This window comes from Ascaphus truei, chromosome 2 (assembly GCF_040206685.1).
Source record: "Ascaphus truei isolate aAscTru1 chromosome 2, aAscTru1.hap1, whole genome shotgun sequence".
In the NCBI taxonomy this organism is placed as follows: Eukaryota; Metazoa; Chordata; class Amphibia; order Anura; family Ascaphidae; genus Ascaphus; species Ascaphus truei.
The window spans coordinates 99,982,409-100,008,413 of record NC_134484.1 but is presented as its reverse complement, the minus strand read 5'-3'; the positions used below and the strand labels follow the sequence as shown (position 1 = coordinate 100,008,413).

Below are 26,005 nucleotides of genomic sequence, written 5' to 3'. Positions count from 1 at the left end.
GTGTGCAGTCACAGTGCTGTGCTGTGCAGTCACGGTGCTGTGCTGTGCAGTCACGGTGCTGTGCAGTCACAATGCTGTGCAGTGTGCAGTCACAATGCTGTGCAGTGTGCAGTGTCAGTGCTGTGCAGTCTCAGTGCTGTGCAGTGTGCAGTGTGCAGTCTCAGTGCTGTTCAGTGTGCAGTCACGGTGCTGTGCAGTGTGCAGTCACGGTACTGTGCAGTGTGCAGTCAAGGTGCAGTGCAGTCACGGTGCTGTGCAGTCACGGTGCTGTGCAGTCACGGTGCTGTGCAGTCACGGTGCTGTGCAGTCATGGTGCTGTGCAGACTTTGACTGTAAAACAGAATCAGTGTGGTTAGGGCGATGATATGTCACAATAATACTGTGCATTAGTTTGAAACTTTTTTCATTTCTTATTGATTTGTGCAGTGAATTTGTGGACTGGTTACTGGAAATCGGAGAAATTCACAAACCAGAGGAAGGTGTTAATCTTGGCCAAGCTTTACTGGAGAATGGCATTATCCACCATGGTAAAAATCTACATCTTTTTATACAGTGCGGACCAAAGTCTAGAGTGCCCATCATTTACACGTGAAATGATCATTGTGTTCTTCTAAACTAACTGGCTAACAACAATACCAACTTGACCTGCTATTTCTGCCGTACAACAGCTGACTTTCTTTAAACTTTCTGTTTTGCAACGTTTAAATAATATCTCTGAGCTTCGTTGGTTGAGTTTAATCATATGCTCCGCAGTGTAACATACACAGATTTTTACAGTTTTCCTATTTTGCTATATGTATCATGCAGTCTGTGACACCACCTAAACAAACTTTTTTTTTTTTTTTAATGATATCTAAAGACATCTTTCTTGTTTCCGTGTATTCTGTTATACAGAATCTGGTTGGTAAATTTTAGAATATACAGTGTGACCCTTCCAGTAATTGCAAATATACCTGAGATACTCTGCGAAGGCTTTGTAACCATGTACCGACACATTGCTAGCCTCTCTGGCAGGGAATGTGCTAGTGATTAAATATGCATTATAATTTTCAAGAAAAAGCAAATGTAATATTTTCTAGAGCACTACTAATATGAACAGTTCCACCTGACGCCACTTAATGCACAACGCTTACAGATCCCGTAGATATTACTATTGACGGGAAATTACATAAAAATGGTTCCAGTGGTAAGAAGAGTAATTCATATTATTAAAGTGAGTAAATTGGAAAGAAATGCAAATCTGTCCTTCAAAGTTACAAAGTCCATATGTACTGCCATAAGCCCAGTGGTGCTCAACTCCAGTCCTCAAGCCCTTTCAACAGGCCAGGTGTTCAGGATGTCCCAGCACAGGTGGCTCAATCCGTCCCTGCTTCAGCAAAGGTGGCTCAATCAGTGGTTCAGTCTTTGACTGAGTCACGGATTGAGCTACCTGTGCTGAAGCTGGGATATTCTTACTGTAAAACCTGACCTGTTGGGGGGTCTTGAGGACAGGAGTTGAGCACCCCTGCTGTAAGACACATTTGGCACTTGAAGATACCTTAAAGACCATTTAAGTTAATAGGATATAAGGTGTCTATGGCACACTACAGTATGTCTCGAATAAAAAAAAAATGTTATCTAATAGAAAATGGTTATTTCTTGTATAATTCTGTATTTACCTCTTATAGAATTTGAAATATGTCACATATTTAGGCACTGGTCGCAATTGGCATTGTGTGACCTTTTATCACAAATATGAATTAACAGTTGGTAAAATTGGGGTTTCATAGTGCTTCAATAATTTGTTGGCTTCTCGATATTAAATGAGCTATGGTGGGTAAAAAAAGTGACAAAAAGCCTCCACCATACAGTGTACAACAAATAAAAATATCACTTGTGGGTACATTCACATATCTCAGACAGGTCTGCAACCCAGTGTCACTTTTTGCTTTTTATCCATTTTAACATGGATAACCCCTATAAGCTGATGCCTGCCATAGTACACAGCTTTTCAGCACCGCCTGGGTTAAAGAAGTGCATAGCCAGTGAACCTTCTCACAGACAGCTGTCCGTGTTAAAATGGATTAGCATTGCATGCTGAGGCTACGGCCCCAGAACTCATTGTTTCATGCACCTGGTGGGGTGGCGGCGCGTGCACGTATGAAAGCCGCGATCTGCAGTCTCACCAATCTGCGAAGGGACTTGCGTCGTGGGGGCGTGACCAGGACGTAACATCCTCTTATGCTTTCTGATTGGCTGCTAGTTCTTTCACTATGTTTGGCTTGAGAAACTCTGCCCTATCATTGGTTGTCACAGACCCATGTGACGCTGTCGCTAGTTGTAAACACAATTTTCTTGTCTTCTGAAAATCTCATCGTGCAACGCGGCTGCAAATTGCGTGCGAAGGCAGCTAGTGAGCCCGGTCCATTGAGGGGACATTCTTGTTCCTGCAGCGCACGCCTTAGCGCACGCTGCAGCAGGCACTGGGGACCTAGCCTAAGAGATAATGATGCAAAGCAGGGTTGCAGACCTGCCTGAGACGTGTATGTGCTCACAAGTGATATTTGTATTTGCTTAGCTTCTTGAAAAATCAATATGAAACATAGGCATAAATTTTACATCTCTGTATTAGAATCTTGCTTGCATTTTGCTTATGGAAGTGCTCTGCTATGACCACATTGTTAAAAAAAAATAGCTTGACAGTGTAGTAGAACATTTTAAGGGGAAGGCATTATAACAACAAAAGATTTTTTACAAAGAGCTACTAAGTTAATATAGAGCATGTTGTGGGTGCTTATTTTGTCTAAATTGTCACACCAAAAAAATCTTTCATTAATGTATTTTGTTTTTATCTGCAGTCGTTGTTAGTTACAATTTATACTAATTATTCTCCCTAAAGTGTGACTGAGTAAATCAGCCTGAAAAATATAGTAAAGATTAAGCCATTGTCAATATAACTTAGGGGCATTAAATGCTTTGCTTTTTCTGAGAGGTTGGGTTTATCTTATACCCATAAGATACATGACTCTGGACCTCATAAGTGGTCCAGGAAGGGAACTACCGCCCGACCTGACCCAATTTCCACACCCACTAACGACACACACTGAAATGTGGGGAAAAAAAGGCCACAGCTTTATTAATAACTCTTGTTTAAAATACCAACAGTAATCGGGTGGGGGTTAGCAGGCAAGGCAAACCCCACGAATACCGTGGCTCCCACTTGGTTGCTACATGCCGACCCTGCCAGGTGCAACATCAAACACAACACTGGGTAACAAACCGTAACAGGTGGAGGGACCCTTAAAGCATGCCGCCCCAGCCAAACCCAGAGCCCTTCCACAGATTAGATCATCAATCTTACAGGCCTGCCTGGTAACACACCATTGTCCAACTCACTCCCCCCCCCACCCCTCAAGACTGCCACAGAAGATGACATTTTACCCCTAAAACTGGCCTCGCCGACAACCCAACTCCAAGCCCCACTCCAAGCCATCCTAAGGTGGGGAAGGGGGAGATAGATTATCCTAGCAGACTCCCTATCTGGATAATCCGGGAGCCAGGGGGGCATGTTACCATGCTTGCCGGCTTTGAAGCCTGACTCGCAACCGCCTTTCCTCGCTACCTATACCCACCAAACGTCCCTATCTTAAAACATTGCAAAGCAGGATGGACATCCTTCATGCCGGAATTTGCATCCCACCCCAAATTGACATTTTTCCGTGTTGATCATACAGTAGATACCGGGTTTTGCCCCAGCTGCCTCCCCGGAGGACTGCAAGACACTGACCCTGCTGGAAGAGAGATGGCCTCTGGGGCGTCATCACAGACAGCCAAAGGTCCATGTCCTTATATCCCCATGAAATATGAGTTTGCACCGACATCCTTTTGTCGGAACGCATCATCATAGAGCCACGAAACCACCCTTACACTCCATAAGCCTCCCTAATTGTCTCCAAATACTTAAACAGAGAGAAACAGTCCTGCGGGTTCTTCTCCCCCACCACACTTGCCAAGATAGCAAACGCCTGCAGCCAATTGTGAAATGTTTTGGGGACCTGCATAATAGCCCATTCCTTGCATCTGACTTCCTGTCTGATTTCCCTATTAACTCCTTAGACCCTGAGAATAACCAATTTAATGTCCTGTCCTTCTACATAACTGCTACAGCCAAGTGAAGACCAAGGGCACTCGCGAAACACACATAAGACTCCTTATAACTTAAATCATACACCTTTCACCCCTTTCCTTATTCCCCTCTCTACCATTTCTGCAGTTGTCATTACCAACTCCGAATCTGATAACCCTACTAAAGTGTCTAACAAAGGCGCAGTCGCGCTAGACCCTACCCTGAGACCTGCCGCTACCCCCTCTTGAACTCACAGACCAAAGTCGAGAGCAAAGTCTCCATCTTTGCTGACGATACTAAATTGTGTAAGGTAGTAGAATTAGAGCCGGATGTAATTTCTCTCCAGAAGGACTTGGACAGACTGGAAACGTGGGCAGGTAAATGGCAGATGAGGTTTAATACAGATAAATGTAAGGTTATGCATTTGGGAAGCAAGAATAAACAGGCAACTTACAAATTAAATGGGGATAAATTGGGGGAATCCTTGATGGAGACGGATTTAGGAGTGCTGGTAGACAGTAGGCTTAGCAATAGTGCACAAAGTCATGCAGTAGCTGCAAAGGCAAACAAGATCTTATCTTGCATTAAACGGGCAATGGATGGAAGGGAAGTAAACATAATTATGCCCCTTTACAAAGCATTAGTAAGATCACACCTTGAATATGGAGTACAATTTTGGGCACCACTCCTTAGAAAATACATTATGGAACTAGAGAGAGTGCAGAGAAGAGCCACCAAATTAATAAAGGGGATGGACAATCTAATTTATGAGGAGCGGCTAACTAAATTAGATTTATTTACATTAGAAAAGTGGCTCTGATAACTATATACAAATATAATCGGGGACAGTACAGGGAGCTTTCAAAACAACAATTCATCCCAAGGGCAATACAAAGGACTCGGGGGCATCCCTTTAGGTTAGAGGAAAGGAGATTTCACCAGCACCAAAGGAAAGGGTTCCTTACAGTAAGGGCAGTTAAAATGTGGAATTCATTACCCATGGAGATTGTGACAGCAGATACAATGGGGCCGATTCACTAAACTCCGATAAGTGACTTTAAGAGCGCAAAGTACCCTTTAAGTCTGATAAAGGCTGCAGTGCAATTCACTAAGCAGTGATAACTGCACTTTATCGCTCTTAAAAGGCCTTTTTTCAGCCCTTGGCGCAAAATGCGCCCGATCAGGCTAATGCGCTGATTTTTGCCAGTGCTTGAGATTCACTAAGCAGCGCTAAGTGAATCGGCCTTTAAAAATGTGCCTGACAAACGCGCCAGCTAAAGGCGGGCGCAAAAGGAGCTGGACTTAGAAAATATTTCTTTGTTTACCTTTTTGCAGGCACACCATCCATACAACAGGCCCGCGGGTGACCCCGGCTGACACCACGGGGGACCCCGGATGGTCCACGGGTGGTCCCCGTTGGACTACGGGGGTCCCTGCGGGGGTCCCACGGCCGTCCGGGGGTCCCCGCGGCCCTCCGCAAGCATGCGGTACCAATGGTGTGTCCCCAAAAAGTAAACAATACTGTAAACAAGCCCCCCCCATTCCCCCCCATTGACACATACAATACAGTAATGGGCAAAATGACTATTATCCACATATCCACATTAATCACAATAAATAAAATAAATACATTTTGCACTCACCCTTGTCCGGCACCCACGATGAAGGCCAGCCTCATCTTCATCACCGTCCATGCCCTCGGGTTCTGAAAAACATACACAAGAATAAAAAGAGCCAATCTAATGTCCCCTAACCCCTTAATCACCTTAGCGGTTATTAACCGCGACAGTCATTAAGGGGTTTACCCACCCTCACTCACCACTCACTCGGGAGGCCTAAATACCCCCCACTACCCCCACCCGGAAGGCCTAACCGCCCTCACCCACTACACACCCGGGAGACTTACCCAGGCTCAGGGACAATAACCCCTTCCCCCACCCCCACTACCCACAATCAAAACAATACACAGCCCCACAATAAACATTACTATATTTAATAAATAATACATAACCCACCCCCTGTGCCCCCCCATACAACATGATATATTCTTTGACATACAAGGTTTATACCCCAGGCCCACGGGAGTCCCCGGTGGACTTGGCGGGTGTCCGCAGGCCCCATAGTGGCCCAGCCAAAGGGTTCACACATTGTCTGGAGGCCTACGGGTGGTCCCCGTCAGGTGCCGTGTGCCTCCAGGTGGTCTACGCGGGTCACCGTGGGTCCCAAATGGGGTCTCCACGGATGGGCCCGCGGGTGTCTGGGGGTCCCCGGGTCAGCCCCACAGGTGTCTGAGGGTCCTCGGGTGGTTCCCACAGGGGTCTGGGGGCCCTCGGGTGGTCCCTTATGGGTCCATGGGGCCCCCACAGAAGTGGGGCCCTCGGTTCTTCCCCGCAGGTGTGTTCCATGAGTCCGCAGCCTTGTACCCGTGGGCATCTGGGGAGCCCTCAGGTGGTCTCCAGAGGTCCCTGCAGACCTAAGGAACCAACCCTTTGTGTCAAAAAAATAAACCGGTCCTATACATTTCAAGAAATAAATATCACCCCCCCCCCACCACCACCAAACACACATACAGTACAGAAATGGGCAAAATAACTATTATCCAGATAAAGGTCCCGCTCGCGGACCGAAACGTTGGAATGATGTCTTGTTGATTTAATACATTATTTTTGACAACCTTCTGGAGTGCTGCCTTTGATATTCGTCTACACACGGTATCGTATTGCCTATATACATATATATATAGATATATATATAATATATTATATATAATATATAATATATATAATATATATATGCATGATTAACCAATATACAAAGAAATGGTTAAGGATATACTTGCCGAAATACAAATATCTCCCAATATCAAACAGCACCAAGCCAAATCAATATCTGAGAAATGCAAATAAAAACACTCGATTTGACAATGTGTTCAATACATGATACAATTAATGTGTGCATCATGTATACTTTGCCAATCAATGCTCAAAATCAAATAAACTATTCCAAAGATACAAATCCAAGCATTAAATAAAAACAAAGCAAGTCAACAGAATTAAATTACCATCAATTAATTAATCCAATCTCCAATCAATTACAATCACAATCAATTACACAATTCAAATCCTAAAAACAAACCGTTGTGAAAAATAATCTATTTCAAAGTAACCATCACACTAAATCTAACTTCCAAAAATAAGCCAATTAAATAAACTATTGCAAACAACCTTTAAAATAACATTTGAAAAAATAAAATGTACATTACAAACACATTTTTACACAAACCAGCAAATTACAATAAAAAAAACATCAAAACAAGGCAAGTAAACACAAGTTTTTATTATACCTGTATGTATGTCCATCTATAGTTTACATACATGCATACAGGTGCAATAAAAGAGCATACAAAACAATTTAATAACATTAAAAATAAACATACAATACCTCCAGTGACTGTCCCTGTACGTATGTATATCCATAGTGAGATACATAAATTCAGGGCCAATAAATGGACATTAAAAAAAAATGGATGAGATGAAATTTTTAAAAAAAAAACCTGTAAAATAAAATACATTTCTTTTTCTACACCTCCATGGAGAGCAGGAATGTGTTTGGTAAATCCTTCCATTCCTCCTTTAAACGCTGCCTCATGAGCTCCCTCCATTTCCCTTACTAGGGCAACCTCAGGACTGCCTAACTTACCCACAACATTAACCCACTGACCAAGGGCTAATCCCTTCTGGTCAAAATCATGGTTGTTTTTGCAGATTTTAATCTTTCTCATCCGCAAAATAGTCTAAGTTTTCTGTTTAGAGTGCCATTGCTGGACCAGTTTATCTTGATCCATAATATTTCTTCTTACACATATCTACAGTACAGATATTGTATACTGTAGTACATGTATACAGAGGCACAATACAGACCAGATCGCCTGCAATTACTTTTGACTTTCAGTTGCAAATTAGGCTATTTTTCAATACATATATATTTTTGTATTTTACTTTATACTTTGTTTTTTTTATTGGTTTTGTAAAGCAATACAGTAACAAAGCGCACATTCGCTGCTTCTTTTAACCAACAATGCCAGTCAATTGTTAACATCAAGTCAAAATAAAGATACATAAGGGGGGGGGGAGGCGTAGGACCTCTCCTCTGCCAAACTTCATGGTTTCCAGTGAGCTACCACGCGGCAGCTCTCCATCTGAGTGGTACGGCTCTTCCAAATAGCGGCAGGCCCAGCCCCGCCCCTCCAAATCTCTCTGCCTCTTCTACGACCTTCTATATTACATGTTCATTGAACGAGAATGCATCTACAACTATCAAAGCCAGATTATGTTTGTCTCCACCCCTGCGATGTATGTTTGTGCCAGCCAAGGCGTCCAGACTTTTAGAAAATTTACGCCAGTGTCATTAACTGTGTCATTGTTAATTTTTCCATCTGGCACGCACACAAACCAAATTCTGTTCCAGATCTTGGGAATTGATGAAATTTTGATTTGTTTCCATAATGCTGCGATCTCACACCTTGTTGCTGTTGCAAAATGAGCAATCAGCTTATTCCTTGTTTTTATGTATTCCCAGCATTGGTCTATTTATGAGAAACAGCCACGGGTCTATTGGAATTGTGAATAAATCCTCTGAAGCCAATCTCTAATCTTCTCCCAGATAGGAATATCCGCTGGCAGGACTACATCATATGTAACAGGTCAGCGGATTCTCCTCACTGGCTAGGGCACAGCAGGGAGTATCCTGGTATAAATCTAGATACATTTAGTGGGGTGTGATACCACCTCATCAACACTTTATATGCGGTCTCCTTCAATGTCGTGCATATCGAGCTCTTGGCCGCCGCGGTGACTATTGCTATCCATTCCTCCTCTTCCAATACCTCTCCCAGATCGGTTTCCCATTGTGCCATATAACCCAGTTTTTGGTTCACCTCATGCCCTGAACCAATCACTTCTCTGTACATCTGCGATGTAAGTCCTCTAGTGTCAGTCTCTATGAGACAGAGCTTTTCAAATGTAGTTAACTGAGGGTGAGGGGTGTGTTTATTGTAAAATGCTCTGATCTGGAGGTATCTAAAGAATTCGCTGTGGGGGATATCTTTACCTGATCTAATTTGGTCGAAAGATTTTATACCTTTATTTCCCTCCAGATCTCTTAAGTCTTTAAAAGCCTTTTTGTTTCCAGATTAAAAAGTCGCTACTACGCATCCCTGGAGTAAAGTCTGGATTGCCCCACAAGGGGGTCATCAGCGAGTATCTTGTGGTCAGGCCGCATATGATTTTAGAGACCTCCCAGATTGATAATGAGTTAGCCATTGAGGGTAGCGGGATGTTAACTGATCTTTGTGTTGATTTGGGTAACCAAATTTGGTTGTTTAGCTCCAATGGGGAGCAAACTTCTCTCACCAATGCAACCCATCTGTTCAATTCTGGGTTAGTCTGCCATTGGGAAATTTGACATTTTTCCCTTTACTCTCAGGTTTTTACCTCCCCAGATAAATTTGGAGATCGCAGACTGAAACGAGAGTATATCTTTCAGTCTCAGTGGCACCGATAATGTCTGGAATAAATATAAGATACGCAGGAGGCGATTCTTTTTAATGCTATACATACCTAGCCATGAGATCTTGTGGGCCAACCATTTTCGAATGTCTTCTCTTAAAGTTCGAATGAGTTTGGGGTAATTTCTTTGTATACATTCTTATAGTCCTTAGTGATATGGACTCCTAAGTATTTAATATCTTTCCATTGCCAATTGAAATTGATCTCTATCAATTTTTCAGCATCCTTTGGGAGGTTTATATTTAGTATTTCGGATTTAGATTGCTTAATCTTAAATTCTGAAATTTTATTGAATTTCCCCATCAAATCGAAGAGGTTGGGCAGAGAGGTAAGGGGGTTAGAAATTGCTAGAAACACGTCATCAGCATATAAAGCCACTTTATGAATTTGCATGTTAACTTCAATTCCCGACATATCAGGGCAATTCCGAATCTGGGCAGCCAATGGTTCCATACATAGGGTGAACAAGAGGGGTGAAAGGGGGCAACCCTGTCTTGTGCCACTTTTGATTTTAAAAGGGTCTGATGGGAACCCTGGTGAATTACTTAAGCGGCCGGGCTCGAGTATAATGACAGGATGGCATTCCCCAATCTATCCCCGAAATCTAAAACCGCAGGCTCCAAGCGTGGCTTTTAAGTATGGACAGTCAATCCTGTCAAGGCTTTTTCTGCATCTAGACTTAAAATCATAACCTGTATCTTTTTTGTGTTGGCTATTTCTATCAGATCAATAATTCGTTGTGTGTTGTCTGCTGCTTGGCGATCCTTAATAAATCCGACTTGATCTGGATGTATCAGTCTATGCAGGATGTGACTCAATTGATTGGCCAACAATTTAGCGTAAATGTTGATGTCAGTATTTATTAGGGAAATTGGTCTATAGCTTTTACAGTCCAGGGGATCTTTTCCTGGTTTATGTATCATGGAGATGGATGCTTGGAGCATCTGTTCCGGGAAAGGGGCCCCCTCCAACACCGAATTGAACATCCGGAGGAGGCAAGGAGTTTAATTAATTTTTTATAATAAAGATTCGAGAAACCATCTGGACCCGGGGCTTTCGATGGTTTTAAGTCTTTAAAGACCTGTACTAGTTCTTCCATTATGAAATTTTCCCCCAAAGTCTCCCTCTCTGAACCACACTGTCTCGGCAGGTTAGAGCTTGTCAGGAAGTCCCTTAGTGCTCTTTTTGTTCTATCATTATGTGCCACTTTTTCCCCATTATAGAGATCCTCATAGAATCTCTTAAACTCCTCCACTATTGATTTGGGGTTGGCCATGATGGCTCCTGACTTTAAACCTATCGCCTGAATGCTATAGTTTGGCTGTTTATTCCGTAATGTATTAGCTAGCATGGTATCTGGCCTGTTATTTTTCTCATAAAACTTCGTCTTTGACCAGCTCAAAGAAGTGTCTGCCTGGGAGGCTTGGAGAAGATTTAGCTCAATTTTGACATTTCACTTCTTTTAGGATCTCTGGGTTAGAACTTTGTTTATGAGTATCTGTTAAATCTTTTCCTTTGGACTGTAGCTTAACTATCTTTGCATTTCTATCGCGTTTTCTTTTTGCTGCTATGCTAATCAGTGTGCCTCTGAAACTTGCCTTATGCGCTTCCCACAATGTGGCCTGGGAATTGACACTACCTTTGTTTATTTTAAAGAATTGGTCAATTTCCTTACCTATTAATTGATAAAATTCTGGCATTTTCAAGATAGACTCGTTAAGTTTCCAATTTGCTCCAGGTCTGTCATTCTGTTCTGACCATGAAATATCATGGATCCCTGCCTGGGAGATCATCAGAACCAGTCTGCTTGAGACAAAGAAGTTATCGATTCAACTACAGTATGTGTTGCATGTGGATGCGAGAAGAAGGTGTAATCTCTCTCGAGTGGGTGAAGTTCCCTCCAGATATCTACCATTTGGTTTTCCCTCAGACCCATGACTTGTGCGTCCAAGGTGCCTCTGCTGTTGGTCCAGTGTGGGCCGATCTGTGTAATATTGGGTTGAGTGCTTTATTAAAATCCCCGACCAATATTATGTTACGTTTCGCTAGTTTATTCAGTGTTTGAAAGAATTTTTGAAGAAAGAGGGATTGTGCTCACATGGGGCGTATATTGTTGCTAGAGTCAAAGGCTGAGCGTGCACTGAGCCCACCACCAGGAACCGCCCGTCCCTATCTTTTTTCACCAACTCCTCTATAAAAGGGAAGTTATTGTGGAGGAGTATTACACCTCCTCTTTTTTTTTCGTTGGCAGAGGATAAGTAGAACCGCCTGAAATTTTTATCTATATATCTGGGTGCAATTTTTGTGCTAAAATGGGTTTCTTGGAGCAGTTCCATGTCTCCATGCTTTCTTTTATAGTCCGCTATCGGCACACAGTGTTTACCTGGGCTATTCAGGCCTTTCACATTCTGAGATATAACATTCACAGTCATTTTAGATTAGCCAGCCTTGTAAACTCAAACGTAAAGTGCATATCTGACCCACTGAAGATTTGTTTCGCAGGTATGATAGAATTTTTCCACGAGTGCCCGGGGTTGGGTACCATGCTATTGTAAGTGGAGGAGGAGCCTAACGCCAGAGATAATGGAGGGGTAGTGAGGGTATGGGGCGGAAGGGGAAACAACTTGGAAGAGACAGCTTTGCCCATGGGCAAAGCAAAGCTGACTATTTTGCCCTTGGGATGTGTCTAATTCCTGGAGCACCCAGTAAAGGAGACCAGTGATCCAGCCAAACCCGGACCTCCGAATCCCAAGGGACTTGGTCGTGTATCTGGGTAACCTCCACAATACACATTTTGAGGTGCAGGCGACTGGCCGAAGTGGTCCCACCTCCGGCGGTTCAGTAAACATTACATTCAAATACACATAATATGGCACTTTACGATAGATTAATTTATGAACACATGAACAAGTGAACACATTTAAACCCCTGAACTCTATCACCCTATGACCTTATGGATACGATCCAGCATGTTCTCCAGTCAATTCTCCCTTTCCAAGCTCCAATTAACTGCAGACTACCTTATCCCCTAGTTCACTGAGGACTGTTTTGTGTGTGATCAAGCCCCGCTTTCCCGTCTTGCGATTAGAGATACAGTACCCTCCGGGGAACTGTGCTCTGGCGGTGAGTACCTAGATGCCTCTAACATTATATCTATGATTTTTCCCCCACAACTGCCACTACTCCCCTATGTTTTCCCCTAAAGCCTAGTCCTGAGGGATCGTTATATTAATAGTGCGGGTAACCCTCTTGTGGAACCTGGGGGTCTCCTTCTCATCTGGATATCCCTGCTGGATCGCACAACACCACCCTTCAATGTAACATTTTGCAACAACGTTGATAGGATAAAGTTCCTAACGTGACCAACTATTTGTTTCACCAACTCCAGAGGGCAACTAACTATACTGCCAGCAGCCCAACATTCTGGGCTCTACCCACCTCTCTCATTCCAAAAGGGCACCTCTAGCTTACTCAGCCAACCTTGTAGAAATAACTACTGAAAATAGAAAGTACCGGTTTCCCAGTCCGTGACTGGCAGGTAACGTGCGTTAGCCATTTTGTAGTGAATACCTCCAGTCCGTGATGGTCTCCGGAACCCCTATGAGCAGTAGTTATTTTGTCTGTCAAGGTTTTCGGAGTCTTCCTGCTTATCCACTAACTCCAGGACCATAGATTTTAAGTGGGTAGTGGTTTTGTCCGTCTTTTGCAGGGCTTTTATGGTGGAATCCAGTTTTATTTCAAGGGTGTCCGTTCTCTCCCCCAACCTGTCAATAACCTTTCTCATTTCCCACAGTTCTTTTTGAAAAAAGGACTTAATCTCTTTGCAAAATTCTTTTAGGTCGCTTCTTGTGACTGAATCCTGGTCTCTCGCATGACTCCTTTGTTCTGTTCTATCACTCTCTGAATCAGAGCCATCAGTATGTTTGGGTGCACCAGAGCCTCCTACTCGCGCCATTTCACTTTTCTCGAAATAATCGGTTAACACAGGGACTCCTCTATTGGACTGCGACCTGGGGTGTTCCGATTACGGGATCTTCTTTCTTCTGTGTGTTCCGATCGTTTTTATTGACGATTGTTTGCTTTTAGCGCCAGTAGGGACGGAGCTCCACACGTAAGCCTCCATTCACCTAGCCGTCGCCCATGCGCCCCTTCAATACAGTACATATTTTTAAGAAAGCTACTTGATAAAATGGAACGTTATGCACTTCAATAATGTTTCTGTTATGCTTAGTGCACCAGCAAAATGTGGTGCCTTTGCATTGTAACTCACTATCGTGATCATTTTGTTGAATAATACTGATTTATAATTGTCTTTAAAATTAATTATTATGGATTTTCAGAACAAATGATTAACTGAACTCATAAAGGAAACCATCATTTCACAGGAGTGAATGTGTAAGAAAGACAGACTAGTTTCATTACCAAGTGTTTGCAGCTGTTTTGCTCTGAAAATAGAATTCTTGAAACAAATATAAATGAACCATCTGTTTCTTTTTCACCAGTTTTGGGTACAATAATGCACAATGATAATGTGTTTCTGTATTTCCTCTGAGTCAAATCTTTCATACAGTTCTGTAGTTACAACCCAGCTTTGAGCAAATTATAACCTTCAGTGCAGAAAAGCCGGAGTGAAGTCGTTCAAGAATGCTCCCTACTGTAGAAAATATTTGCTTTATTGACATGACAAGTTTGAAAGAAAATGATCTTTCTAGTGACCAGAATATTTCATGCCTTAGTCGGATGGTCTAGGACGTTTGGCTGTGACCAAAACGCCGCTGGGACATTTCTCTGTGATGTCCACTCCTGCACTTGACCACCGACCGCCATGCTTGACATGACAAGCCAGGTCTGCCGTCCCCGACCGCTCCAACAACTGCATGTTTAAATGTCCACACGGGTTTGCTACACTGTCTAGACAAATCGCTCTGAAGCACCATCTTTAAATGTCCCATGGGACATTTAAAGATGGTCATCGGAGCGGACTGTCTCCGCAGTGTAGTGGTCCCACATGGGATATTTAAACATGCAGTTGTTGGAGCGGGCGGTCGGGAAATGCAGCTGTCGGAGCGACAGACCTGGCTTAGCTTGTTGGGTCAGGTGTGTTGGACAGCAGGCGGTCAGGCACAAGAGTGGACATCATGGCGAAATGTCCACTGGAAGCATTTTGGTCATGGCAATATGTCCCATTCCGTTGCTGGACGTACTGCAATAGAGAGGACCTTAATATTTGCAAAGATCACTTTTTATAATTAAGACACGCATAGGACAAAGGAGATAAAGCAGGATATTTACCAAGTGCTGATACAAAGTGCCAAATCCAGACCCACAGTTAACTGCTAGTCAAGTAAATGGGAGTTAAAACTGGCTCAAATGCGATACCGAGCAACAGTGCTTAGCGAGTACGAGCCGAAGGTTCATACTGTATTTGCTAAGTGGTAACCAGCAATAAGCTATTTACTTTGAGAGTGTTTAGCATTCGCACCTAAATCCCAAGGCATGTTTTGTAGTAAATAAGAAAATGCAATGCGCTTGTATCAAATACTATAACACTATTGGAGCGCAAATTCTCTTGGGATATATATTTAAAAGAGAAAACAAAACAAAAGAACACAATAGTGCAATATGTTTCAAAGTGAAAAATAGGAGGCTCAAAAAATAGCCAGTACACTCATGTGTGGAAGAAGTTCAAGCTTTTTGGGGTATGGGATATACTCTGCAATCCTCCAGACGTACTTCAAAGTATAAAGTATATACAGCTGACCCCTGTTATTGTGTGATCTCGTTATATGCGGATCGCAGGGAAAAAATGTGCCTGTGAACATTGCACCGCTCTGCGGTTCCGCGGCTGGCAGAGGGGGAGAGCTGTGATAACTCTCCCAGCTGTCCCAGACCCCAACACAAAACCCCAACACAAGACTTTCCCGGCATCTTCATCAGCTAGTTGCTCTCTACTCTCCCTGCTTCTGCTTCATAATATGGGGGTGTCCCTGCTCACCATATACAGGGATCCCAACTTATATAGGAAACTGGTACAGAGGGGTAGCTCTGTCACCGTATACAGTGGGAGGGAGGGGGGCACTACTCACCTTATATAGGGGCTGGCTGCTTCCAGGATGTTTTTTTGCACTGGGATCTCTTGCTCCTCCAGCACTTGAACTGCGTCACAGAAGCCGGACTCTCCCCGGAATGAGCCCAGAGATCGGCGCAGCTTTGAAGCGTGCTGGGGATCCGACACCACAGACATGGTGTCCAGGTCAGCCATCGCGGAGGCGCTATATGCAAGGGGTCGGAGGGATTAGACTGAAGGGAAACTGCATACAGGAGGGGGGCTGGATAAGCTTCTTGCAGCAGGGATCACTATAGGGAGACGGTAAAGTTCCAGTGTCACGCAGCAACAGCAGCGCGCTCCGCTCCAGCTGGCTCTGCTTCCTGGAGTCCGACCTCCGACATCCACCAGATGTCGCAAAACCTTCCAGAGCGCGCCTCACCACCCACGTGACTGGGCAAAAGCGCGCTTCCCTGAGCAGCAGTATATTTGTTTTATGGTAATAAATGTACTTATTGTCCTTTATATATTTTGGCAAAGTAGAGGGGGGTGATCTATTTAGGAGGAATACAATCAAATCAATATTTTTAGGGCAATGTTACATGATTGTGTGTGTCTGTGTGTGTGGTAACCGGCATCAAATATATTGGGAGTCACACTCACACCGCGTTATATGCGGATCTACGTTGTATCGGATTGCGCTATAACGGGATTGAGCTGTACAGTGCAAAAAAGTTTACTACACAAATTCTGAACAAAGATTAAAAACACTCACAAATAGATGTGATTTTCAAGCATGTAGCTAAAAGTAAAGGACAAGGGCAGCATCAGTACATCCTCCAGTCACATACGTCTAAGGCCCAATCCACCCACAGTCTCAGACCTCCCTTCGGTGTGTCTGTCAGATTTGTGCTGTCCCCAGCAGAGCGGTTTCTGGTTTCGGTGTCTCGGTGCTTTCTCCTCTGAAAGGCATTTATCGCGCTCCGCACAGAGTATTCCTGATCATTAATGCTTAATAAAAAATAAAAAAAATCAGGGAACACTCCTGTGTGTGAAATAAAGGCTTAAAACACTAATGATGTGGTGCTTGCTACTTCAAGATGGTATTCCAGACCTCTTGTGTTCAAAAGTATACTGCAGCTAAGGGGTTAGGAGAGTACACAAAGACACCAAATAGTGTAGTACACTTTAATGTAAAATAAGAAGTAAAAACAAAGTCAAATTGAAATTACATGGTTGGAGGCAAAGTCTTATTCCCCAGCAGGATGGTGACACGCGACGTCCGCCCAGAGCCGGATTTACAATTTTGCCGCCCATAAGCACTTACCTTTTTTGCCGCCCAAGCCTGCGCCTCTTGCAGCGTCCCAATGTCACGTGGTGACGCGGTTCCATGAATTTTGTTATGGTGCTACAGAGCTTCCGGTTTAACAGGTTTCAGCACCAATGTTTGCCTATTTAAATGTGTTTGTATGTTATTTGCACATGATGATAGGTCCAGCTATAAATCGTGCAGAATCTTTACATCAAGATGTTGTAAGTAGTTTTGTACCACTCTCTAGGAGATAGCTGGCATTTACTATTTTTTGCTAGGCTTATGTGTTTTCTCTGCACAGGCAGTCACTTTTCTCCAAATTTATTGGATTCACAAATTAAATACTCTAACACCATATGGACTAAATGTGGACAGTGATTTGTCAGCCTTTATTTAACCTGGTCAAGATGTTTCCCATTTTATTATGTTTTTATGTTATCTTAAAGGAGCAATCCATGGAATCTCCTACATGTGTGTTTTTTTTAATCAGTTCTGTAGTATTAGATTATAAGAAACGCAGACATGCTATTTCGTGTGTCTCCACTCCACCCATTCTAGATTGTAAGCCCTTTGGGACAGGGTCACCCTTCCTGTTGTCTCAGTTTGTCTTTACATATATTTTGTCATAAAATGTTATTTTCCTCCCTCCCACATTGAACTGTGCGGTGGAATATGTTTGCATTATTATAAAAGATAATAATAGCTTTATTTCCCATGCAGACCTTGAAATAGATGCTTAACTATAGTTAAAAAAAGAGAGTAGGCTTGGCTCTCCAGGTAGCCCACTCTTCAGGACGGTGGATGAAGCTCTCTGCGGGTAGTCTCTGGTTCCCAAGACCATCCCACAAGCCTTTGTGTAATTCTAAGGCATAGTAGATATCTCTCAGAAGCTCACAAATATACGGGGTAGGTGTTAATTACTCTGGGAGCCTGAGGATAGTTATCCTGCAGCAAAATGCTTTGCTAGAATTTCTTAGCTCTGAGACATAATAGTGCTGTTTCATATAAAGTTGCCTTTGTGTTTATGATTGCTATCCTACATGTGGAAAATATATGTTGATAGTATTTTATTATTTTAGTTACAGATAAGCACCAATTTAAATCAGAACAGATGCTATATAGGTTTCGATATGACGATGGCACATACTATCCAAGAAACGAAATGCAGGATGTGATATCCAAGGTAATTTAATTTATTTTAGAAATCATTTTGGGGTTGATTCTATATATGCTGAAGCAGCCCTTTGAGGTGTTATGGCCCCCCAAATCCCTGTTGACTTCAATGGCGATTTTCGGCCACGAGTGCCTCAAACGTCCAATTCGTAGTGTATAGAAATGACCCCTTAGTATTCATAGCCTTTATATGCTATATACAGTGCATTTCCATACATGTCAACTCCCACAAACTTTATTTATATCTGAATGAATCCAAATGGTGCACTCAGGCCCTAATTAAGAGTGGCGTGGAGCTGTTTTTGTGTATCAGGGAAGACTCTGAGTTAAAAAGTATGGGTTCAGAACAGAAGGTTCCCTACTATGGAGCTGCAGCTTCACCGTGTGTTGAATAGAGGTCTATGAGAATGACAATATGAGTTTCAATCATTGGCAAAACAACGGTATACAATTACAACACTGAAAGATGGTGAGCCTGTGATCTCTGAACGAATGTTGCAAAACTGAGGATAATACTACACCCTAATGAAGTAATGGCTGCCCTCCCTGTATGGCTCGGACAGGAATTCACGTCCTGTCTTCAGTGATTTAAAGGGCTTCATTCTCAGCCAGTGCTATAATCCTTTTCTAAACATGCAACCAGAGCATTGTTTTATTTTCTAAACATTATTCATTTCCTGCAGGGCGTCAGGCTGTACTGTCGTCTTCATAGTCTATTTACACCAGTAATAAGGTAAGTATGTTTGTGTGATTGAATCACTGATAAGTAACTGTACCAAAGCTGGATTTGTTTTTAGAATAGACAGGTTATATCCCTATGGTGCATCTCATCCCCTGTTGGAATACAGCTAACCTGCAAATCTGCTGCTGTCGTTGCCTGTGAGCAAGCCTTAAGTAATTTATTAAGCACACTGTTATCCTTGGTTTGTTGGCAGGGATAGTGATGAACTATATATAGAATAATGAGAGGAGAAATATAAGTACCTGCTGTAGAAGTAATGTATATTGCAAACTGTTCTGTGCTTCAATATAATTAATTAGAATTGTCCCAGACAATGTATTGTCTATGTGAACGGTTTACTGTCTGCACACATCTTGTAGCAATTCACTTAGTGACTGCCCATTATGCTCTGACCCGATTCAGGAGCAAATGCGGCTTGGTCCTTTGACAATGTGATGGCTATTACACTGAGAGATAGTAGCAGCAAGTCATGAGAGTTCATGAGAAGAGATCACATCAAATATGGGAAAAATGTGTTCCTCTAGGCATTGCATGTACATATACATTTGTATGGACAAATATTTACAAACATTAAAGTAAAAAATCCACAGATGTTTAAATTAGAAATGTATGGAAAATATGATTTGCAAATCCACTGCAAAACATACTTTCTTACAGGACTCAGAATAAATATTTTGTTTAACTGTACATTTGTAATGTAGAATTACTGCACCTTTGGATAGCGGGCTAAATGTAACCTGCCTGCAAAAGTATAAGCAAAGCCAGCATCCCAAATAATAAGTAATGTGCAAAGCACAAGCTACAGTAGTACTAAACATTAGCTGTACAAAAAATATATCAATGGCGCTCTGCACTAGTGTTGTGTAAATATATAATATATAGTAATAAAAATATACAACCAGTGGCGTGGATGTTTCTCCTAGGAATGGATGCTCCACATGAGATGGGTAAACATGTAAGGAAAAAATCACAACATAGTGTAATACTGTTAGGCATACATACAAACTTATAACATGAGACGGACGCTGAGAACAACAGGTGACTAATTACAAACACATTTAATAAAGTATATCATTAAAATTACATAAAATACATAAAATAGAAACTGATAGGACACTCCAACTCAGGTGGGGGTACCTGCTTACCGAAAGTAAGAAGTATCAAGCAGTGGATATATGAGTATCCCCTCTATGGATGGCTGCTGCTGCAACGGACTGCTGGGCTTTTTTTTACTACGTTTACCCCTGAGGAAGAAAGCAAGACTTTCGAAACGCGTAGGGTGTTTCTGAGAGGTCCCCCACACTCGGTGGTGAAGCCTGTCCCCCTTGGAACTTGCTAGCTGATGCCCGCAGGCTGTCGAATCCGGGCGTATATCCATCCGCGTTTGCACCAGCTCCGTTTGGCGCGCTTTGAGTAGCCGAGCAGGAAGGAATTACTACCTCCAGCAGACACGCGAATCATCCGTGTCCATGGCGAACAGAGGCGGATGCCACAAACAGAGGGAGCAAGCACCATCCACGGAGGAGGATACACGTGTGAGCCCAGCAGTCCGTTGCAGCAGCAGCCATCCATAGAGGGGATACTCTTATATATCCACTGCTTGATACCTTCTTACTTTCGGTAAGCAGGTACCCCCACCTGAGTTGGAGTGTCCTATCAGTTTCTATTTTATGTATTTTATGTAATTTTAATGATATACTTTATTAAATGTGTTTGTAATTAGTCACCTGTTGTTCTCAGCGTCCATCTCATGTTATAAGTTTGTATGTATGCCTAACAGTATTACACTATGTTGTGATTTTTTCCTTACATGTTTACCCATCTCATGTGGAGCATCCATTCCTAGGAGAAACATCCACGCCACTGGTTGTATATTTTTATTACTATATATTATATATTTACACAACACTAGTGCAGAGCGCCATTGATATATTTTTTGTACTGTTCTATACCTGTCTGGGGTTCAGGGATATATCACAGGCTGCCTGCCCATTAGGATATAGCGCTACCTATTTGTTCACTAAACATTAGCTGCATTAGAACGTTCTGCCTTGAGGCCGACTGTCTGAGGAATGAATATGAGTGCAGCTCAGAGCAGCATGACTTCCCATACCTGGAGCTGGACCCCTCTCCCATTCCCAATAAACACACCATACAACTTCTTGGGAGAAATTAACGGCCACCGCTTTTATTTATTACAGCTGATAAATATCTCATATTTATCCCCAACTAGGGACCCAGCCAGATTGCTCCATCCACCTCTACTAGAGCTCAAGGGATACCCTCAGCTCGTGCTCATCTAGCCATTTGGTACCTTAGTTTGAATGCACGGAGCCCCCATCAGATGGTCACTACAACACCAACTGAGCCTAGTCTGGCATGGTACCGCCTTCCACAAATTCGACTCGGAAGGGCACTACCATCCCAGTCTGGAATGGTACACCCTCCCCAACTAAAATACGTCAGAGGTCTGCGACCTCCCTCCACAAGCCAATATTGACTGAGTCCCTCTCTGAGAGTAACATTACTTCCTCCAACACATACCCCAAGCTTCGACAAAAACAGAGCAGAATTCCGATCTTTTCTTCCAATGCCGACATCCCTCCTGCCTAAAAACAGTGTGGATGGGACTTTGCTCCAGTAGATCCTAAAATAAAGAGGAAGCTAGGATCCCACCTCCTTGCCCTAAGTACCCCTTACTTAAGTCCTCCCCATGGTTGGACATCACGGCACCTTAGGCGAGGGGCGCCTTGGCCTTAAGTCGTGCCGCCCCTTTCTTACAAGTCCAGATCTCTCTTTCCATTCATGAAAATTATGTCAAGTGAGTGTTATTTGTCAAATCAAATGTGTGAGGTCTGTTAACCATGACCCTGCCTTCCTCTGGGCATTCCTAACGCCATGCAATGGGATTTCTGATGTAATGATAAAGAACAAGGAAGGTAGCGCTATAGGTGGGAGATCCGTCATTGTCCATTTCCAAACTTGTATTCCCCTTGACATCATTTTCATTATTTCTGTGTTGTTTTTCTAATTTGATGTAAAATGATCAACATTTACTGTAAATATCAATATAAATAAGTAGTTACATTTCACTAAAGCAATATTTTACTGTTTCCTGCTCTTCGTATTTAAAAAAAAACCTGAATGCTTATTGGTAAGAATTAAAAACCATGAGTGGTCTAAAACTGTAAACTGTCTTGAACATGTAGTTAGTTAGTTAGTTAGTTAGTTAGTTAGTTAGTTAGTTAGTTAGTTAGTTAGTTATTCTTGGTGGGAAGACATCACAGTTTTTTATTTGTTAGTACTTTTGACTCTTACAGATTTGTATTACCTGCCCACAAAGTGTATATCATGATAGCATTCCACAGAACATAATATATCATAGTTTTGTTCTGAAAGCCGCTTTTCACAGATCTGTATCTTTCATATTTTGCGCTGGTCATAATTGCTGATTATTTCCATGTATTTAAATTTAATTAAATTTTTTGTCTTTTAGAGATAAAGACTATCATCTTAGAACGTACAAATCTGTTGTTATGGCAAATAAACTGATTGATTGGCTGATTGCACAGGTAAGAAAGCATGGCAGTTAAGGTGCCCATTGCATGTGTATACACTGGAACCCACTGTTGTACCATAGATTGGTGTATCTCGGGAAATTAGTTACAATGATGAGAACATACCAAAAATCAAATTATGATTAAAAAGTGGAGATGGTTGTATAAGTTGAGATCAACATTTTTTATTAGATCTAAAAATAACATCTTTACAACTAAAAGACTCAGAGATACACTGCAAGACAGATAGGTAGAAGCAGTGCAGCAAGATGCACCGGATATCTTGTTTTTCTGTAAAGCTGATCACTGATGGATATAAATGGATGAGCAATGGGGAAAGTATGCAAACTAGTGGAAACATGGACAGCTCGGGACCACTCCAAATTGAAAGCAGGCCATAGAGGGCTTAAATCACTCTTCATTTATGGTAAAAATTAAAGTTGTGCAACAACCATTAAATATATATCACGTATAACATAGAAAGATAGAAAAAAAGAGGATGGGTGTGCTTTGTCTCAAAAATGATCCATTTTATTTAATAATCTTTAAAAAAATCAAAATGTTATTAAAAAGTACTCTTCATACAAAAATACATCACAGTCAATTGAAATATATCAAATTGAAAAGTCCACATAATCAAAAATGTGTCATATTCTGTGGAAGAGATTATTTTGACTGTTTTTTTGTTTTTGTCGCTTAGAAGTTGGTGGCCTGGTCCTGAAATGCATGAGAAGCATGTTTCATGTTGACATTGTTAGAATCTGCTGCATTCTATTGGAATATATTTCTTAATGTGTTTTCTTTATGTGTAATGGATAAAAGGGGGATTGCCGGTCAAGGGAGGAAGCGATAATTCTAGGAGTAACACTATGCGATAATGGATTCATGCATCATGGTAAGATATGAGATTGTATAGTGCAGTTTCAGTTGACATGTTATGATGTCTTATTAAAAATGTTTTTTTTTTTAATTTACTTGACCTTGTAGCCTTGAGACTCCCCTCACCAATCTTTTTCCTCCCCAACCAAAACCGTGCCTCCTTAATATGGAATAACCACGGACACCGAACTGGAGGTTAAACAGCCACCGCTTTATTATCTACGATGTTATACACAAACATTGTAACTCCCACTTTACCCTGCCAGAGTTCGCAAATCTTTTGACGGACCAACAGCACCCAGCTTTGGCCCCATAACCCAGCCAAGTAACACCCAGCACCTGGCTCCTTCCAAATTATTCAACCACACTGAGGCATCGCCCAGGTCACTCTCACTAACTGCCTCGCATGGGTATCCAAACATCACACCATCCACAATGATAGAGTTTTATCCCCTCAAATAAACCAACCATACCGCAGCTGTGACAATAATACCCACAAATAATCTAACATGTCCCCAACATTAAATTGACATTACATTACACAACCATGTCATAACTTTTAGAATCTATTTACACCCAGTTTATTTTTTCTTATTAACTACAGTATCATACCCGACATTGGCGTCACATAATTCACCAGGGAGGGATAGGGTGGGAGATCTCTTCCCTCTCCGAGCTGCACGGGACTGCCTGTCCATACTTCCTCCTCCTCTTCCTCACATGACTGCTCCCTGTACCTCCTCCCCTACTTTCCGAGTGGTCATCCTCCTACTGACCAATCCTCCAAGTTAACCACTTCACCCCCAACGCCCTCTAGCCTGAGCTCCTCCAGACCAGCTTCCCTAGGAAAGGAGGTGTGTGGGGGGGGGGGGGGAGGGGAGAGCGGGGAGGAGTGGAGCTCAAGGGAGGAAACCCAGGGACTGTTTTTTTATTCCTACTATCCAAGGAACTATGGGGAGGGGCTCGGCGCCCCCCCCCCCCTCCACTAACAGGTGAAATAATACATGTTTTTTTTTTATAGTATTTGTTTTCATGCAGTAATGTCCCAGACTACATGCTGCATTTATTAGTTACTGCAGATGTTTCATTTTGACTCCAATAGCCAAACCAGTGTAATATTTTCCCTGTCATGCTTTTCTGTTTTCAAAAAACTTGCTGGATACTGTATGTCTTGAAGATGTGTAAACACAATATGATCATCCTGGTATCAATTAAAGAAGCAACATGTGAAATTGTATATGTTTTTTTAAATTTAAATATATCAGTTCAATAGTATTAGATAATACGTACTGCATTTTTTTTTACATTCAATTCTTAATGCCATTTTTAATGAGTTTTAAAGCATCCTTTCATTTCTATAGCAGGTTTTACCCCCCCCCCCCCAAGCAGTGTAAGATTGTTGCAACACTTACCTGTTTGTCATAATTTGTTGCCAATGTTCCCTGCAGTTTGAGCAGCAAACTGTAACAATAGATAATGTTATCTTAGTAATCTAAGGATACATTGTAGCTGCTGAGTTGCACTGACTGGAGGATTGATTGAAACTGAAAGGCCACCATTATTTTAGTCACACAATCAAGATTTTTAAAGATTTATAACAGGAGCACCAAACGATTGCCAGCTTAGGTAAGCATGTAGAATGATACATTGTCACATGCTTTATATATACAAATAAAATAAAAAAAGGAATGGGGGTGTAGTATTGCTGCTTTAATACGTGGAAGCAAGAAACAGACATTACATTGTTACAAAGTCACAAGAATCCTTTTAACACTTTTACACATGAACACAAATACAGTAGGTACCCAATATTTACATGTCTATGCTCAGGTTAATATAGAGATACCATAAATCGTATCCTAATAAAGTAATATAACCCAGGTCCAAAATGTGTTTTTTTCTTACCTTTTTTGCCTATGCCTTTGGCACATTTGATGTGATTAAATTACATTTTTTCGTAGAATATGTATTTTGTGGTCTGTATGCATATTCATTTTTATTGGGTTTTCATAGGGGCCCAGATTTTATTTTCTCTTTTTCTTTTAAAAAACGTACATCTTCAAATCTTTCTGTGTCGTGTGTTTTCAATGTATTGTTCCTCCAATGCTTTGAATCTAATTAAATTGAATTTCCTTTAGAAATGTTTTGAGATTGTTTTATACCACCAACTGTGCGTGTTTCATATTGCATTTCATGTTAAATCAAATTTTAAGCTATGGAAGAGAGTAACATGATTCCCCTCTATTTTATGACATGAAACAGTGCTGGAAAAAAGTGAATTCAAAGACGAACCTCTTCTCTTCCGATTCTTCTCTGATGAAGAAATGGAAGGATCAAATATGAAGCACAGACTCATGAAGCATGATCTAAAAATTGTTGAGAATGTTATAGCCAAGTCTTTGTTGGTAAGTAATTTCACTTTGAAAGCTTCAGAAAATAATTGATTCACTATGTTGTGGTTGATTTACACATTTATTAAGACATTTCGCAACAGACTAAGACCATTTGCAAAAGCCACATATGTAACATCATATTTAATACGTGATGTTATATTTATGCCTACAAACCCAATGTGGCAAGTGGATCATCAGGAAGCGCATACCATGTGGGAACATATAAAAGAA

General features: G+C 41.9%; 1 protein-coding gene across 2 annotated transcripts in view; it reads left to right on the top strand.

Moving 5' to 3' along the window:
- PREX2 (phosphatidylinositol-3,4,5-trisphosphate dependent Rac exchange factor 2) overlaps positions 1–26,005 on the top strand; it is a 330,482-nt gene that overhangs the window by 125,750 nt on the left and 178,727 nt on the right. For both annotated transcript variants that reach the window (XM_075583773.1, XM_075583771.1), the window contains exons 11-16: positions 427–527; positions 18,110–18,213; positions 18,887–18,936; positions 22,442–22,517; positions 23,325–23,397; positions 25,644–25,786. In XM_075583773.1, the coding sequence (XP_075439888.1) occupies positions 427–527; positions 18,110–18,213; positions 18,887–18,936; positions 22,442–22,517; positions 23,325–23,397; positions 25,644–25,786 (547 nt within the window). The remainder of the gene's footprint in view (positions 1–426; positions 528–18,109; positions 18,214–18,886; positions 18,937–22,441; positions 22,518–23,324; positions 23,398–25,643; positions 25,787–26,005) is intronic.